Raw genomic sequence first — 16,911 nt, forward strand, 5'->3', positions numbered from 1 at the left:
ACTCACTCAAGTGAAAACTCAATTAAGTTGTTCGATATATTTAGGTTCTTATAATAGATACACAAGCAAATGCTTTCAACGGAAGAGTAGTAAAAAAACCCAAGATGTAAAATGAATTATGTACCATGTAAACATATTATTAAAAATAAAAAATAATTACAAAAAAAAAAAAAAAATACCTACTAAAGGCATTTTTTTCAGTTTTGTTAATAAACTAGCGCAGATCAGTGGATAATCACGGGATATCTAAGGAATATGTAGTTGAAATTAGAGTTTTGAAAAAGATAAATTTTAAAAAAATCTGTTAAGTATTAAACCTATTATGTATATGTAGGTACCTACCTACTTTACCATATGTGACATTATTTTTCACACAAGCAGTTTTAAAAATGACACTTAAATTCAAAGCAAATTTGAGAGGAATAACTCACACTACAAACAGCTGAAATTAGTATGTTTAATTTTGTACTAATAATGTATCAAAAGGTGTGTAAATAAAGGTGACCGGGTATCTCATAAAAATGAAAATTCAACACACCTACAAAAAGTGATGTAAAGTCATGAAAAGTGATGAAACAAAAACTTGGTTACATAGGTAACTATTAAACCTAGTTTTTGTTTCATCACTTTTTAAATTTGTGTTGAATTTACATTTTGATGGAATATCATGGAACTGTAAATAAAGTCAATTGACTATCTTGGTCATTTTGGGAAAATTCTATCATTCTAGATTGAACCATGGCACTAATTCTAGATTGAACCATGGCTCTAATTTTAAATTTGTTATAGTAATGCGCACTTGAAGTGAAATGACACTTAACTGAGCTATATAAAATGCCATGTTATTATTATATCTGGTTATATGTATGCTTCCGTCACTTTGTCAAGATGTGCTTATATACTTTCTGTTTTTATCTATGGTTTAATTTACTTCTTTGTTTACGAGTTTACTAATAATTAAAGCTTTTTTTTCAGGAATGTGGAGCCTCCAATCTGGTACGACACAGACGTGAAACTGTTTGAAATCCAACGGGTGTAAAATCTGTGTCTGTATTATAATCTTACGAGGATAAAGATGTTTGTAATACATATTTATATTAATACTAAGCTATTTTATATTAAAACTACTGCGAGTACTTAAGCGATTTGTGTTTAAGAAACGATTTAAAACAATGATTTAGTTATAACTCTTGCTTAGTTCAATTTTATAGCCATTAACGACGAGTTTACGAGGAAATTCTTTTAAAACAATGTGAAGAAGCTTGCTCTCAAGCTGATTAGTTTAAATTTAAGGAGTTTCGGTGTGCAGAACCAAAGTCATGTTCTTAGTCAATGCTTCTTTCTTTACGGAGAAGACATTTGACAATGAAGTCACCATTAAAATATTTTATATTTTGTCGGTTGCTTTTTTATTATCATGAAGTGATTTCAGATCGACAAGATCTCGCCTTAAATATTTATTATGAAAAAAGTCAGAGTAAATAGCATCATACAGATGGAAAATATGATTTATAACTTGTGGTGACGTCTACCTTTTAATGTTTCCAACAACTCAATTACATAAATATTATGTAATTTGCGTTTATAATATTGTTTACCGTTGTCTTGTGTGTACACACATTTCACCAGAATGGTGACCTGATAACTCATCAAAATGACAATTAAACACACCTTTAAAAATTGATATAAAGTAATGAAAAGTGATGAAACAAAAACTATGTTAAATAGGTTAGGTTTATGTGTTAGTTAATGTTTTTATGTCTTTTTAAAGATGTGTTGAATTGTCATTGTGTTGAGTTATCATGGAACCCACCAGAATATAGTTTTAAAAACAACATTTTGTCTGAATAATATTTAGTTTTAGTATAATTTTTAACTCTTCACGAAGTTACATATTTAGAATTTCTTAAAGTTCTGTCAGTCATATTATAATAAAAAGACTCGATTTAAAGATTAGAGGAATATGTTTAAACACGCTTGTTTATTATAATGTAAGCATTTATTATTGATAATTAATTCTATGCGAAGCATGTTTGATACCAGTGCCCTTTTGTATATCAGGCTCGTTGAAATAGAATCCACTCAATAGACAATGTTGAATTGTTATAACATCAATATTTATAGGTATTGCAACAAGAGATTAGTCCAACCCAGTATTCACACAGATTCAATGCTTTGCAATGATATTCAACTAATCCTAAGTTTGTGTTAATTGAGTCAAATATAATTGCACAACCTATAACTATACTGGGACTCGATTCTCCAATCCAAGCCGCTCGCAATCGCCATCTAGAGTACATTGGTCGACTTTCTTATTCTTGAGTTTCGTCGAAGGTACATATTTAGATGCCAAACGTCAAAAGTCATTCCGCTCGAACAACGGTTGAGTCGCACCAATCGACACCGACTTGTTATCGACGGCTGTCAAAATCTAATTTATTGTATCCTAACGTAAGATCGTTTCCCGCAAGCTCTCTGAAAGACAGCATTACAAAGTTGTTTTAAGGATCCATATAAGGGCTGATTTACCGGCGATGTTGGTTGCAATACATAATGTAGACCGATCTGAAGCAGCTGCTTTGAGACCATGAAGAAAGTTCTGCCGGAGGCTCTATTTCTTCGCTAATTTGACGGACGAAGACTTCCTCACGCTTAACGTACGTCGGCTGGTAGTCATTGTGTCTCCGTTCGTAACACCCCCATCCCCTTCTTCAACTCTAGACATGGAAACTAAGGTGAATACAAAAATGACGCGGTGAAATTTTGTTTAGGACATTTCAAACTATCGCCATAGAAATGTCAAAAATATCAGAGAAATAGACAATATTCACATGACTACCAATATAATCATCTCTTCAACGATTCTACATTCAAGAATACATATAAATAAAAAATTCAACAAAGTTCATCGAGACGAATAATTTTTCGTTCGTGGTCTCTTAACCGCTATTGGAGAATCGAGCCGCGGATATGATTTGTCTTTGTCTTTTGCCTTGTAATCTATATGACCAACATAAAATTACAAAGTGTTAGTGTCTGGTTTACTTAGTTCCCGGACTATTTGATATATGCAGTCTTTTTTGGTGCACAAAATGTTAAGTGTTGGTTGACTGCTAAAAGTTTCAGGTAAACAGGTTAAGATGTTTAGCATCACATTTGCATTGATGTAGATTTTAATACATATCACTGATTATTTTTACAAAACTGCCTTGTGTAACCCTTTTCTATTAAAAATACTAAAGAATTAACATGCAATGTAATTTACACAAGCCTAATTTTAATTTATCGAATTTTTTGCCAAACTCTAGAAAAGAAGTTATTTATAGAATTAGCATAACTGATTGCCTATTATGTTTTCCAAAAATGGAATAAATCACCGCCATCTTTCACAGGCCGTGCTTTAGGAAATGAACTGACAGTTAAACCAAATAACCTTTGATATTAACAATATCTCCAAATTCTGACGTTTCAATATATTCTGATGGCAACGTGCTACACTAGCGCCTCGTAGTGGCATGAGTTGTGCGCCTTGATTTTCTCTCATACATTTTATGTGAAATATATTCTTTAATCGGGAACATTTTATTTACTAGGATTAAACAAACTCATATTATATTTCACCAACTAACCTGTCAACGTTTTTTGGCATCTTGAAAAACGACTTGAGAGTGTTTTTGTTGTTTTTATTTGTAATAATTTTTTTTATAATACACCTGTAAACTGCACACATGAAATCTACTTTTTGGAACATTTTAATATATTTTTTTATCAATATTGATCAAAATACAAATTAGACACCGCAAAACACCCCCCACCAAGTACTAAATAAATTCAATTTGCCGCCATTGAAACGAATGTCGACGTCAATATGCCACACTAGCGCCTCTAGCGGCCAGCATTGTTGATATTGCCAATATTTTACTGGAGTTGGACATATTATTAATATTGTAGGGTATTTGGCATAACTGAATGCCTATTATGCTACGTAAACATCTGCGAACTGAACCTCAACTTATGGGAAAGAAACGGCGCAAACGCCGCTTGCAGTTGATTCGTTCCTTTCCCGTAATTCGAGGTACGGTTCGCAAATGTATACGTACCCTTACGTTTTCCAAAAATGGAATAAACATAATGTTACCAGTTTCATAAATTGCAAGCAACTAAATTGAATATATATATTATTTTTTTATACTATTTATTATCTGAGCAGTACCTATCTGCCCTTTTGCAATGTAACAAAATATTCTCATATTATTTTGCTTTGAGTGCAATATTTTTAAATGCATCTTAAAATGAGCATGTTCTAAAAATCAATGTACTAGACTGGTTTATAATCTCTCTAATAGTTTTAACACAAAGAAGTCTATTTGAAATTAATTTATTTCTAGTTAATCTATATATATTTTCCCTTTCCAATCATTCCATTTTTCTATCACTCTTTTTGTTATGGATTATTTTGTTTATTTAATATATTATTGTTGATTAAAAATATATTACCACAATTTAGGAAATTTAATTTTTTAGAAGAATTCAGTACATTCTTATTTTTTATTGTATTATGAACATATTTTCATGTAGTAAGTTAGGACTCAAGTCATAACTTTACTAAATCGTTTAGTAAAATAGTACCCCTTCCCAAGTACTTTGTATAAATTTGGGTGCCTACATAAACATTGTATTAGTTCCGTAACTTTTACAGCTGTAGAATTATTCATGTATTTATTAAAAAGTTACTTATATAACTAACCAGCAATCTGTACATTTTTCTTTCACACTGATGTTTCAAATGTTTAAATAATTTATTAAATTATATTATAGTTGATGTTCTGAATATGTATAATTTACAATAATAAACCTGTGTTTATTCTGTGTCTGTTTTATTACTCAAAAGGAAACTTTTTTTTTTTGTTTTCTGGCATTTAACTCCTGTTGTAGATTCGTGCCCACGCACAATACAAAGCAGTGGAATTGCAGTGCCGCCATTATACTTATGTCTTTGGATTATTACCTATACTGGGTTAGAGACAAAAACAAAAATGTCACTTTACCAAGTATTGTCTATGTTATTGACTTCGACAAAAATATCTTGGTTAAAATTGATAATAATGTTTCTAGGTAGGTACTTTAATCTTTCAATTAGTCCATACGCTCACGGGGCAGCTGAAACTGGTTGGCAATCGAGCTTATCTCATGGCACAACTCAAGTTTATGATTTCACAAATTATCTGAGCTTGTTTAACCATAGAATGAAAAAGAACACGTCTTTTGTCACTACATATTATATTGTGTTAAAAAATGTCTGCAGAATTTTTTTCTCTCTTTTTTTTGCATTATCAGAAAGCCTGTAGTCGTAAATACACGGGAATTTTTCAACCTCCTGAACAAATTTAATGTTTTCTTACTCCAAATATCGTAATCTGACAGCTCTTGAGGAACAGACAAATCGCAAATTTCTTGAAAACTGACATATCTATGGGCAAACTGGCAACTGAAGAGTTGCGTCGCCGTAGAAAACTGATTTTTAGTAATTTGCGCCGTGTGCGGACTGAGATTAAAATACGCAGGATAGCGATTTTAGTTGCCAACTGGTTTTTTTTTTAGCTGCCCCGTGAGCGGATGGACAGTAGCCAGTCAAAAATTGTATTCCATTGCAAAAAACAAAAGAGTTTATCTGGCAATAAGAAAAATGTGATCCATGTAAAAAAACAACATTGTACAACAAAAATTGGATTAATGTAACCTGAAATATAAGAAGTACGATCCAATATAAATAAAACATTGTTGAATTTGTAATAAGCGAGTACCATTGAAAACCTTTAACTGCACAATAAAGCACAAGAGCCACAATCTTAGTTTCTTGTCAGCCCCCCCATGGGTTTAATCAATTCTGAAAACTTTTTGATTAAGAGATGAATAATTCGTGGGCCCATGTTTTTGAAGTGTAAGAAAATGCGTTGTCATAAATTAATAATAGGATGACTGGAACCACCTTGGACCGTGCAGTTCAGTACCAAAGTTGACGACCTCGAGAAAGGTGGATCTTGCTTTCATGTGGTTCCAGGAAAATTGGAAACTACCATCCTATTTTTTTGTTAATTTATTTATTTTTGTCATACCTAAGGGCTGCAGTTACTATTTTTATATTAATTTTGTTAAAAAACGCATAGGTAAGTTTTCCAAATCAGTAAACAACAAAAAAGATAGGTATTTTGACTCTTTTTTTTAAATTAGCTCTACACAGGAGGCCCTGAGGAAAAATTTCCCTCAGAATCTGTGGGTCAATGTGTCCAGGAATGACGGACATATGAATCCATCCCTCCCACTGCGGTGCAAGGAGAGACTGGAGAGGTCAAAAGATCTCCTTCAATCTGGCCCACCACTTAGTGGGAGGCAAACGCACCCGCCGACAAGACCTGACAAACCTCACACCACGAACCCGGGTAGCAAACCACTTAGGATGACCTATGATAGAGGTGTTGGTTAGCCAATAAATGGTCCCCGGGGTGACGATACCTATACCCGATTGAAGTTTTCAATTTGGAAGGTGGCTATGAGTACTTCCCATTCTTGCAAAATGATTGTGATAAAAAATTCAAAATAAGTTCCTTAAGCTGCTCTCATAGCCACTGTGCCCACATGCAAAGATAGGGCTTTAAAGAGTCGGCGATGTGTGAATGTGGTGCAGTGCAGACCACCAAACATGTGGTCAACGAATGCCCGCTCCATTCATTCCCCAGCGGGATTGATGAGGTTCACATGGCGACGCCTGAGGCCCTAGAATGGCTCGCAGACCTAGATGTCCAACTGTCAGTTCATTTTCTACAGCACGGTCTGTATTAATAAAGATGGCGGTGACTTTTATATTAACAAAACTATTTTAGATTGTAAAAATATAATTTCAAAAGTGCGCCTGCCCGAGAGTTAAAACTATTACCAACATTCGTAATATTATTTCTCACTTAATTATTTATCTTAAAATTGAAAGAACTGAGAAACAATTTTCAGTTTTTATTGAATATGCTGAACTGAGAAAGCAAAACAGTTTTTTTCTCTCATTTCTGTTGGAGGACCGTTGAGGTGTGTAGAGTCTCGGTTGAATAAAAAAAATGTTTCCCATATTAATTCTTATCAACCCCCAGTCGGCGGGAAGCATCTATTGTCATTTCATCGCCCTTGCCTCTCACACGGGAGCCAACAATAGTTATTTCTCGGTCTTCGCTTGAGACTTCGCTGTATTGCCTACAAGGACGCTACAGAACTGAAATTCATTTGTAAAAATTCCCAATTCATATCTCTAGAAATATATTTAGTAAATTTATTTGTTTGTCTTGGGTAAGGATTTCAAGCGCCCGAGAAAGGTGTTCCTCTTCAGCTCATTTCAAATTTACCGCATCTGTTCAAACGATCTTGCTCGGCGCGCAAGCGTCATGACGATTACTGCGATGTCAGTGGAACCGTGCGCCGCTTTTCATTTTTAAGTTTGCAATTTCTTTGGACAATCTCATTTTGCTGGAATAAAAATAAATATTTTAAGATTTATAAGAAATTTTTTAATATAAAAACGCATTAGAGCTGTTAAAAACTGAGCTGTTGAACTTAAAAAAATACATTTATTTTTTGAGATATGCAACCAGTGTATATTACGTTGCATCTTGTTTCATGTTTTAGAGAATTTTTATATTGGTCAACAGTGTGTTTTAATATAAAAATAATATTTTAACTAACATAGTGGCCAGAAAATAGAATTTTTAATTGATAAATATTTTTTTAAATATGATTATTCTTTTATTATGAGGGATAAATTTCATCATTATTCTCGAAGCTTAAAAATAAAAATGTTTTAAAGATTGCATATTGTGTAAATAAGTTCATAAAAAATCCTTATTTATTAAAAATGCATGGCGCAGAGATCAAATAATGTGATATAAAAATTCTAACAGACGTAAGTACCGGCCGGGCGTTGGCATTCAGTAATGTTTTATCTGCTTTGTAATATTTCATTTTGTTTATTTAAACATTGCCCCAAAACAATTATTTTGATTTATTAATGATTACTTAAGATATGGATGCGTAATTTGATTTAGAATGATCATGGGAAATATATTTAACTACAGTTTTAAAAAATATTATTAGTCGGCGAGACGAGATGAAAAAATATGCCGCGTGGAAGGGAAATCGCCCAGACATTTGAACGAAGCGCAGGTTGCAGCCTTATCATAATTTCTATAAATATCCTAAATGGCCACCTCCTAGTCGGTCTTGCACAACTGTATTGTTGAGTCATTTTGTACTGAGTTAGACATCGCCTTTTATTTTGTTATAGTGTAATATAACTATAAGTCTTTTTCTAGGTCTTCCCTTAGGTCAATTGATGTTTGACCCCCCATAATTATAAGACAACAATAATAATAAATTATGTGCATCAAAATTATTGGTATTATTCTTAATTTATTTGAAATGTACCGCGACATGAAACAAAACGATAGGCGGTGAGTGACGAGCAGTGACATCTGTTGTCTCTAATAGAAGCTTTCATTCACAAGTCCACACGATTGGCTCGGTCAATATAAAGAATGTCTGCTTTGGAATCTTCTGTCCCTATAATATATTTTTTTATTCTATCGCCATAGAATAAATGAGATAGCACTATGTCTTTCGTCGAAGTAAAAATTAGGTACCGAAGAAAGCTTAAGTCATGACCATGAACATGAGTGAGACAGTACGATGAATATTATATGTTTTAAAGAGATGGTGACATAAACCTATGTCGGTTTTTTATTTTACAAGGTTGTTGTGTGTGGAACATTGGTTGTTTTTCAATTGCTTCGCACCCAGTATCTTTGGATATACGGGACGTTTCAAACTCTTATTTTATTTACTGTAATGTTGTGCACAACTACATTAAAATGTAATCTCTTAAAAATAATTTGCCGTAAGTACATGGATTGTGTGGTTATTTCCAATTTACTATACATATTAACTTAATATGTATTTAGGTTCGCGGACTTACAAATTAATATAGATAATAATGTACAGGCATTTTTCACAATATCAAATAAAGATTAGTCACACATTTTTTTCAAATGACCTACCACAACTGGATCCCTACAGCCACCTCTAAGTGTGACTGCTGTATTTTTTATTTGGGACAAGAAATTAATGTAAGATTTTCAGAAAAACCAAATGGGGTTGACAGTTCTTCTAAAGCTTGACAATGCAAAAACTCCTTCAGCATCTCATGTTTATTTATCTCATTATTCGTGTCAGCGTGATATTATTTCCCAGAAGAATGTTTGTAGGAGGAATCGATGTAACGCCTCTACGATTTCCATAATACGGACGTTACAACCCTCTCTCCTTGATTTATTTCTCGCTTATTTACCACTTTTCAAATGCAAACGATACACACTAGCGGGCTACGCCATTTGCAATAATATTTATTAAAAACAATATCTTTCAGTATTATGCGCGTGGAATATAAAATTTTAAAAAATGGCAAAATTTTCCTCAGTATTTTTTTAAGGATTACAAAAAATATGAATGAATTAGTAACATTAATTATTATCAAGATATGAGTAACCGATTGTACGATTAATTATCGAGATAGAGAAGATTTACCTAGGGGATTTTGTAAACCCCTCGTTGGACTGGGTAGGTTAATCAGTTTTATATTTCATCAATTATTTTTTTAAATAATTATCATTAACTTTCAAATAATTGCCGAAGTTGCCACTAACATTATGAAAAATAATTCTTTAACCTTTTGAATGCGTTAATTTGCTCCGTTTTATCTACACCCATACGCGGTACATATTTTCAAATACCTATGCACGCAATCAAATCTGGCATGATTTATTGGACTATAAAGACAGAACAGATTATTCTCCACAATATGAAAACAAATCCTCGTGTGTCAACACTCTTAGATGTTTATAAGAACAAAAACATAAAATTTCATACAAAGACGTACCGTATCTTTTGAATGTGGTCCCGCCATTCACTCGGCGTGTGTGTACTTAGGTGATAGACACAAGTGGGACACCATGATCACTTATTATTTTTAGTTATGAAAAGTTATGAATGACATACTAGTACTAACGCCATCCGTTGATAAAAATGTAAACTAAAGGACTAAAAGGCGCACTTGATTATCGATCTTTTTTTATGAAATACAATTTTATTTTTGAGAAATTCTTGTAGATGTCAGCATCGTGATAGTTCTACAAATGTCCAAGTGAGCAAGAAATACATTTATGACGAAAGAGCGCTGGAATATCGGCCGTCAAAGTTTCCGTATCAACTGTTGATACAGCCGCGTGTGAGTATGGGCTTTTTGCCGTAACAACAGTTGATACGGCCGCGTGCAAAGAGTTAATGGCCAACATTTTATAATTAAAACAAAAATAAATAAAGTGGCACATATCCGTACTATATATATAATATATATATATATATATATACCTTACGATAAAAAAATATTGTTGGGTAAGAAGCCTCAAACCCAAATTTAAGTTTTGTTTGAAAAGGGCCGCGCGGGTGTTGTTCCCTTGAGAAATTGATAAAGCCTTAATTAAATTTGTCAGAAAGGGTTTAAAACAATCACTACATTTTGAGAACACATTTATTCCATAATCATTTTACAAAATATGCTTAAACATAGACAAGAGTAGAGTAGTGCCTGAAGAACTTCAATAAATTAATTTGTATAGTTTATTAATTATAGAGTGACATTATTTATCTCGCAAAATATTCCCTCCAAATAAGTTCGGCACCTGCTTTCCTAAGTAATGGTTTGGTAATAAATATGTAATATCATATCTCAATAAAATTAGTCTTTGGTTTATAATAATCTAAAACAAAATAAATGCAAAAGAGATATCTTAATAATGATCGTAGACATATGTATTTTAATTAAAATAAACAAGTTGGTCAATGCAACAATAATGCAAAAAGCAATATTTGAATATTATCTCCTAGCTTTAAAGAAATTAAATGCCACAGAGATGGCAGACATTTGACTATAGATTCACACAAACCTAGGTGATGTAGAGCCTTGGCTCTGAAAAAGAAAATAAATAATTTAACATAGACCACATAAAATTACAGTTATGGCACATTCCCACTTCATCTATTCGATGATATCCAATAATATATTCTGTTAGAACAGGCTTTCTATGTTATAGAACGTCCGATAGAAATGGCAACTCAATGTTGAATTAACTTCAACTTTCATCCTATACTACAAAGAATTGACCATAGAATAGAGCAAGTTTGAAGAGAGAATATGCAAAAATTCCTTTCCTTTTTCAAACGACTTGTTCTATGAAATAGTTCATAGACTATATCAGGTTTAGATTCAACTATCGGAATATGAATATTATTAGGTAGGTACTGACTAGCTGCATAATTTTTTATAATATGGGAAAAAAAAACTTTCCTGAGATTTTCAAATGTTATTTTGGAAAAATAACTTACATAGGATTTTTAAAATAATATTATTTCGGAAAATTCTTTATAATTAGGTATTATTTTAAAATTAAATTTGATTCTTCACTTAGTGAATAAAAAATTCTCACAATTTTTTCATACACAAACTATGTAGTTGAAATACAATATTTTTATGGAATTAATGAAGATACGCACATGTTATTTTACACAGGCCTTATAAATATATTATGAAACTAACATTTGGTTACATATTTCCTTAAATTAGCCTTCAGTCCTTTTCTTTGGGTTCACTCGAGAACCATTTCCAAATCCATTATCACAGTAAAACTTCTTTAAACTGGACGTGAACAGAAAGCTTTCATCTCCTGAATAATTTAATTACTGTAAATGCAGAACACTAGTGATAATGTAAGCCGCTAACTGTTATTAATTCAATTTATAAATTCTCTAACCATTTTTATATGAAGTTGCAAGAAGTTCTACCGAATAGAATAAAAATTCCTTAAATTAACAGATTATAATTTAAGAAATTCGTTTTTAAGTATTGTAATACATTTTTGAGCAATTCAAAAAATACATCAATATTTTTGAATTATTGAAATATAAAATTATATGTAATAACTAGCTGTACCCTCTCAGTCTCTCTGTGCAGCTAGAGAAACGATAGTAAGTGTTGCTTTTACGTCCAACAGATGGCACTGTTTTTTTCCTGTCACAAAAAAGCATGTGTTTACGTTGTTATGATATTACATACAAGTAATCTGAAGCTGACACGGTACTCAACACAAATAAGCTAGCTATAAAGCATATTAATAAAATCAGTGACAATTCTGATTTTCCATTACAAAAAGTTGAAGATTTTTTCCACACAAAACATTAAACGTTCTAGATGAAAATATGTTGATTTTCATGCAAAAAGTTATAATTCGGTTCAGGTATAAAAATACCAGCCTTAAACTTCTTGTTTTGGAAAATTGGAATATCACTCAAGATATATATACATATAATAATATAAGATTAACTTTCATCTTCTCAATTTAACAGTTCTGCAAAAACAAGAAAAAAAAGTGTTAAAGGATTTTAACATTATCTGTAACTGAGGTGATCAGATTTTTTGGCCTTAAAACGGGACATGGCAGAAATGTTATGGCAGGGAGGTGGGGGGGTGGGGTGGAAATTCTGAAATTGGTTTTGAACCCCTCCCCCCAAAGTCACCGAGACCTAAGTATGTATGTAAATTACGTTCTTTACTTGTTAAGTAACAAGTAAAGAATGATATTCAATGTTTCTAATGAAAAAAAATACTACATAATTAAAACTACAAAAATTATTTTAAAATTTTCATAGAAGTAACGAGGTGAAAACTATTGAAATTGAAATAGGCTGTTGGTTTTGCAATAGAAGGAACGCATCTATGACCTGTAATTTAAAAAAAAAAATTGTCAGATGTTTTTGTAAAAACTTTTGTCAAACAAAGATCTCATCGTCCATAGTGTCACTGTAATTTGATACATCGTCCGCAATAGAACTAACATCACAGGGTGGCCACAAAAAAAGGATTTCAAAATTCCCTGATAATTCCAGGTTTTCCAGGGCAGTTTCTATATTTTTCCCTGATATGTTTTATTTGGTATAAGGACATATCGTTCAAAATTTTATTTTTGAAACACGATTTACAGATACATAAATAAAGGGAATTCCGTCATCTAAAGCATTTATTATTTCCTTGCACCACAATGATCTATTCAAAACAAAATACACTTATTACAAATTTATGATATTTCGCCTGAAGACAATTTGTGTACAAATGAAAAGACCAAACAAAAGTAAGTACAGTAGAACCCCGATAATCCCAAAAACGCGTAATTCGAAATTTTCGCCAAAAAAATTTCCGCAGAAAAATTTTTTCATACAAAAATTTTTTTAATTCGAAATTCGTTAATTCGTAATTCAAAATTTATTTTTGTCCGCGCGCGAATATTTGTTGGTGAAATTCGAAAAAATTAGATTTTTGCGAAAATAAATCATAATATTTCGTAAATCTGAATCTAAAAGTCAGCCGTGGCGGTAAAAAGCAGAAAAATGTATTTTTACGTGGTTATACATCGTCCTAATTAGTATTATTATTTTGTAAATCTGAATCGATTTACACTGGAATGTTGTATTTTTTCAAATTTATTTCGAATATCCGAGTTTGAAGGGCCGAGAAAATACGTTTTACGCGGATATGTGTCGTAGTTTTACGAGTTTACACCAAATATCTGTATTTAAAGGGTCGGCCGCGGCGAAACTCGGCCGCGAAATTTCGATTTACGCGTAAATGTATCGTATATTTACGAATTTATTTCGAATATTTGAATTTAAATGGCCCGCTGCGACGGAAATCGGCCGCGAAATCTCGATTTACGCGTAAATATATCGTATTTTTACGAATTTATTTCGAATATCTGAATTTTAAAGGGCCCGCCGCGACGGAAATCGGACGCGAAATTTCAATTTACGCGGAAATATATCGTATTTTTACTAACTTTACTTCGAATATCCGAGTTAAAAAATACGGCGCTACGGAAATCGGCCGAAAAATTTCGATTCACGCCGAAATATGACATATTTTTACGAATTTACTTCAAATATCTGAACTTAAAAGGCTGATCGCGACGAAAAACTGCCGATAAAATTCGATTTACGCAGAAATATTTCATATTTTTTCGAATTTACATCAAATATCTTAATTTAAAGGGTCGGCCGCGACGGAAATAGGCCGCGCATTCTCGATTTACACGGAAATATATCGTATTTTTGCGAATTTTTTTCGAATCGAAATTTTAAGAGCCGGCCGCGACGGAATACGGCCGCGAATTCTCGTTTAACGCGGAAATATATCGTATTTTTACGAATTTAAATTCAGATATTTGAAATAATGGGCCGGCTGCGACGGAAAATTACCGCGAAATCTCGATTTACGCGGAAATATATCGTATTTTTACGAATATCTCAATTTAAAGGGTAGGCCGCGACCGAAATCGGCAGCGAAATCTCGATTTACGCGTAAAAATATAGCATTTTTACGAATTTATTGAGAATATCTGAATTTAAAGGGCCCGCCGCTACGGTAATCGGCCGCGAAAATAAAGAAATAATTGGTATTAATACGAATTTACAGCTAAAATACCACCCGGATTTGAAGAAGATTTGTAAAAATGTTGATAATGATGATCTTTAAATTTTATTACGACCGTACTGGGTGTCCGACCCTTTTGACACTTTGTTGTAACTTTGCTAGCTTTTTCTTTACAGATTTCGCACCTACATAGTATAGGTTAAAAACCAAGGCGGGTGGTTTACGACATGATTGTTGCAAGGGCTATTTACGAAAATAATAATAAAAAATACCTACTTATCTAGTTTGTCTTTGTCGGCATATCTTTTGTTACACACGCCGCAAGTAAAAGTAATACAACACAACTTTGGGACTTCACAAATCGTAAATAACGAATTTCGTTTTATTTTTGGAATTCCCTGATATTTTAAGAATATTTTAAAATTCCCTGAGATTTCCCTGATAATTCCCGGTTCGGTAAAATTCCCTGATAATTCCCGGTTTTCCAGGTCTGTGGCCACCCTGCATCAGATATGGTGAAAAATATCGATTCACTTTAGGGTGTATTTATTTTAACAGGATAAACAACAAATACAGTTATCAAGACAGGCGCCAATGGCAATACGCCGCACTCAAATGTAACACACGCACTCCCGAGGACCGACAAACGCGCTTTATAGCCCCGCCGTGGCGCCGCATCGCAATTTTCGTGAGCAATTTTGCAGCGCGATAGCCCTGAATAGCACTCTAACATTTGGATCACGAAACATGTCCACATTATGGCATTTCATGTGTTCTTATTTATTCTATGAGTCAAAAGGTCAAACGACTTATCTAAATGGCGACTTCAGTTTTCATTCGAATCGGTACAGATCACACTATTCGTTTTTCTATGATGATATCAAATAGTTACGATAATCTTTTACTCTCAATTTGATGTTGCGAGTGGCCCGCTTTGTGAAAAAGGAATATTTTCCCGTTCAAAACGGGACGCACGGTCATGTTATCCATAACTGTTACATGTGACTGAATGGAATATGATCTGTTAAAACTGCCGCGTGGTAAATATGTATATACTTATTACCGAACAGATCATCACTGAATAGGTTAATAATAAGAAATTATCTTTCCTCATTAAATACCTCATTTGTAGATGCTAACATTGGCGCTTTTTAATTTTATATATTCAAATCAAACTTTACCCTGCTATCTTCGCAAATAAGATACTCAGGATCAAAGTAGTTTAGCACTATGTATGAACTTACCTTTATTCATTTTTATGACAACTTATGAATTTTTATCATTGAAGACAATGTTACCGTTTCTAATGAAAATTTGAAACATAAAAATCAGAAAAAGATTCGGTAGCATCTAGGAATTGAACCCAGGACCGCTAAGCTAATCCGATCCTATCCCCTTCGGTCATTACTTTTGATTAACGTGTAGTCATTTCTGTAAAAATAACCCCTTTCAGCAGCTGAAAAAATTAGCTTTAACCGTAAAATAAAAAGAAAGTTTTCTAAAATCTAGCTACAAATTTGTAATGCAAATGGAACGAAAGATAATTAATTAGGTGGAATGATTTTCAAATGTAATGTTTTTCAGATGACATGTTTTTCAGTTTAAATGTTTGTCAGGTGAAATGTGTCAGATCGAGCTTTAGCCCCTCTGATCCTGAGCACTTTGATTACCTACACGTAATTTTACAAGAAATTTGACATTAAGTAAATACATACATACTATTCAATAAATGCTTAATTTTTAGATGCATATTCAATATAATAACGGTAGATTATATATAAATAAATTCATAATATACACTCGAGCGATGGAGATTTGCGGGTGTTCGGTTTTCGATTCGGTCATTCGATTTAATTAATATTATACCTCCGAATTTTAATAAGGAAACATAAACTGCTTACTGAGGTTTAAAGCCAACAAATCCACCTAGATTTAACTGTTTGACCCAAATTTTTAGGTTAGTAAAAAAATAAAAAATTAAACTCATAAAAATCAATTTATCAATCTAAATTTGGGTAGCTATCGGTCAAGGGGATAAAAAATGTTTTTTTCTACAAATAGTGAAAAGAATTTCATTTCATCCAGGCTTTTAAAGTTGATGTTATTATAAAGCGGGTAAAACAAATCGTCAAAATAGTTGCGCTAAACTGCTATATATACTTCTAAATATTTAATTTATTGGTCAAAATCAGTTTGGAAAGAAAAATAATTGATTTTTCAAAGAACCCATTCTTAGTTTCCCTTTCACGCGCCTATAATTAACTTGTTTAAACCTAATCACCGGGAAACCTCGATAAACAATAGAGACAAACAAAAACCTACCGTGAGTAACAACCATGTGC

The 16,911-nt window shown here is 32.6% G+C and overlaps 1 protein-coding gene across 2 annotated transcripts in view; it reads left to right on the forward strand.

The window, feature by feature from the left end:
* Positions 1-4,860, forward strand: part of LOC149420183 (protein HID1) — a 35,430-nt gene extending 30,570 nt beyond the window's left edge. For both annotated transcript variants that reach the window (XM_089636446.1, XM_089636447.1), the window contains exon 16: positions 976-4,860. In XM_089636446.1, coding sequence (XP_089492572.1) covers positions 976-1,039 — 64 coding nt within the window. In that variant the 3' untranslated portion in view covers positions 1,040-4,860. The remainder of the gene's footprint in view (positions 1-975) is intronic.
* The last annotated feature ends 12,051 nt before the right edge of the window (positions 4,861-16,911 follow it).

The sequence above is a fragment of the Hesperophylax consimilis genome, chromosome 10, assembly GCF_061612785.1.
Source record: "Hesperophylax consimilis isolate HC1 chromosome 10, BYU_Hcon_1.0, whole genome shotgun sequence".
In the NCBI taxonomy this organism is placed as follows: domain Eukaryota; kingdom Metazoa; phylum Arthropoda; class Insecta; order Trichoptera; family Limnephilidae; genus Hesperophylax; species Hesperophylax consimilis.